We start from the raw sequence: 1493 nt of genomic DNA on the forward strand, positions 1-1493 counted from the left end.
ACCACTGCACTCTAGACTGTATGACAAAGCGAGACCCTGTCTCAAAAAAAAAAAAAAAAGGTAAAATAAAACTGGATATCCATATATAGACCCCCAGCCCTCACTACGTACAAAAACCAACTCAAGGCCAGACACTGTGGCTCATGCCTGTAATCCTAACACTCTGGGAGGCCAAAGCAGGAGGATTGCTTGAGCTGAGGAGTTCAAGACCAGCCTGAGCAAGAGCAAGACCCCAACTCTACTAAAAATAGAAAAATTGGCCAGGCATCGAGGCATGTGCCTGTAGTCCCAGCTACCCAGGAGGCTGAGGCAGGAGAATCACTTGAGCCCAGGAGTTTGAGGTTGCAGTGAGCTTTGATGATGCCACTGAACTATACCTAGGGTAACACAGCGAGATTCTGTCACAAACAAACAAACAAAAAAAGCTCCTTATGTTCTGATCAAATAGACAATATTTTGCAATATAGACACCAGTTTAAATGTCAATCATCTTTTAAAATAAGATACAATACTCAAAGAATTCATGTACAGTAGCAAGAAGGCAAGCAGTACACTCTTCTCTTCTGCTATTTTGTTTCCCAGACAGACATGGGTTATGTTAAATCTTGTAATAAAAAGCAAACAGTTATGTATTTGGCAATAAAATTCTCTATTAGCTTAAGTTCCAAGAGATCGTTAGTTTTACATTCATATTAGCCCATTTTACCAATAAACCAAGGAATATAGCATTTAAGTGATTTTCCCAGATTGTCAGGCTCCTAATACACTGTCCCACCATTCTGCCAAGGAGCTTTTTTCTAAGGTGTTTTCTTACCTGGTCTCAAAGGTGTGATAATAGCTTGCTGAAGATTAGCCTTTCTCAAAGGAGTTTTGCCCTGAAAAAGCCCTGCTGTCCCATTCTTCCCAAGAAACTTATTCTCCAAATTGGCCTTCTCCTCTGTGAAAAGGTAAGATCGTCATTGTCCAATCAGCAAGGAATCCAAACAAATCAATACCATGAACTCAAAATCGGAGCTAACTCCCCCTACCATTTACTGCCAACTCATTTGTCAAGTACAAGTGAGTTCTAGCAATGAAAAATAAATGAATACACAATATACTCCACAGATAAACTGTAAAAATAATCACTAAAATACTGGCAACATTGAACAATGTATTACAGAAAAGGAAAAGTGCAGATTCTACATTGTGAATAAACTCCTTAACTTTGCTTGATTCATATTTAGGTCCATACAAGCATGGATTGGCCTTATCTACCCCCTAAATACATCATGTTCCTCTTAAAGAAAACTGTAGCCACCAGGATCTGTAGGGCTTACAAAGGACATCTTATAGTCTTATGGAGCTTCTTTCCCAATGGGGTGGGGAGTGTGGGGTGTGTAAGAGTGGAGCACGGCTAGGTTCTCTCAAGAAATTTTATCTTAGGTTATACTGTGCCCAGAAATCAGTGCAAGGCGGTGAAAGGTCTGTTCTATCAACAGCCTACTGAAAGG

At 40.1% G+C, this 1493-nt stretch overlaps 1 protein-coding gene across 1 annotated transcript in view; it reads right to left on the reverse strand.

The window, feature by feature from the left end:
- The window catches only part of TPX2 (TPX2, microtubule-associated), a 55960-nt gene that overhangs the window by 39471 nt on the left and 14996 nt on the right, over window positions 1-1493 (reverse strand). Inside the window, 1 exon segment of the mRNA XM_012637737.1 lies at window positions 776-937. Within this exon segment, the coding sequence (XP_012493191.1) occupies window positions 776-937 (162 nt within the window).

Source organism: Propithecus coquereli, unplaced genomic scaffold (genome assembly GCF_000956105.1).
Source record: "Propithecus coquereli isolate 6110/MARCELLA unplaced genomic scaffold, Pcoq_1.0 Scaffold122, whole genome shotgun sequence".
Lineage (NCBI taxonomy): Eukaryota > Metazoa > Chordata > Mammalia > Primates > Indriidae > Propithecus > Propithecus coquereli.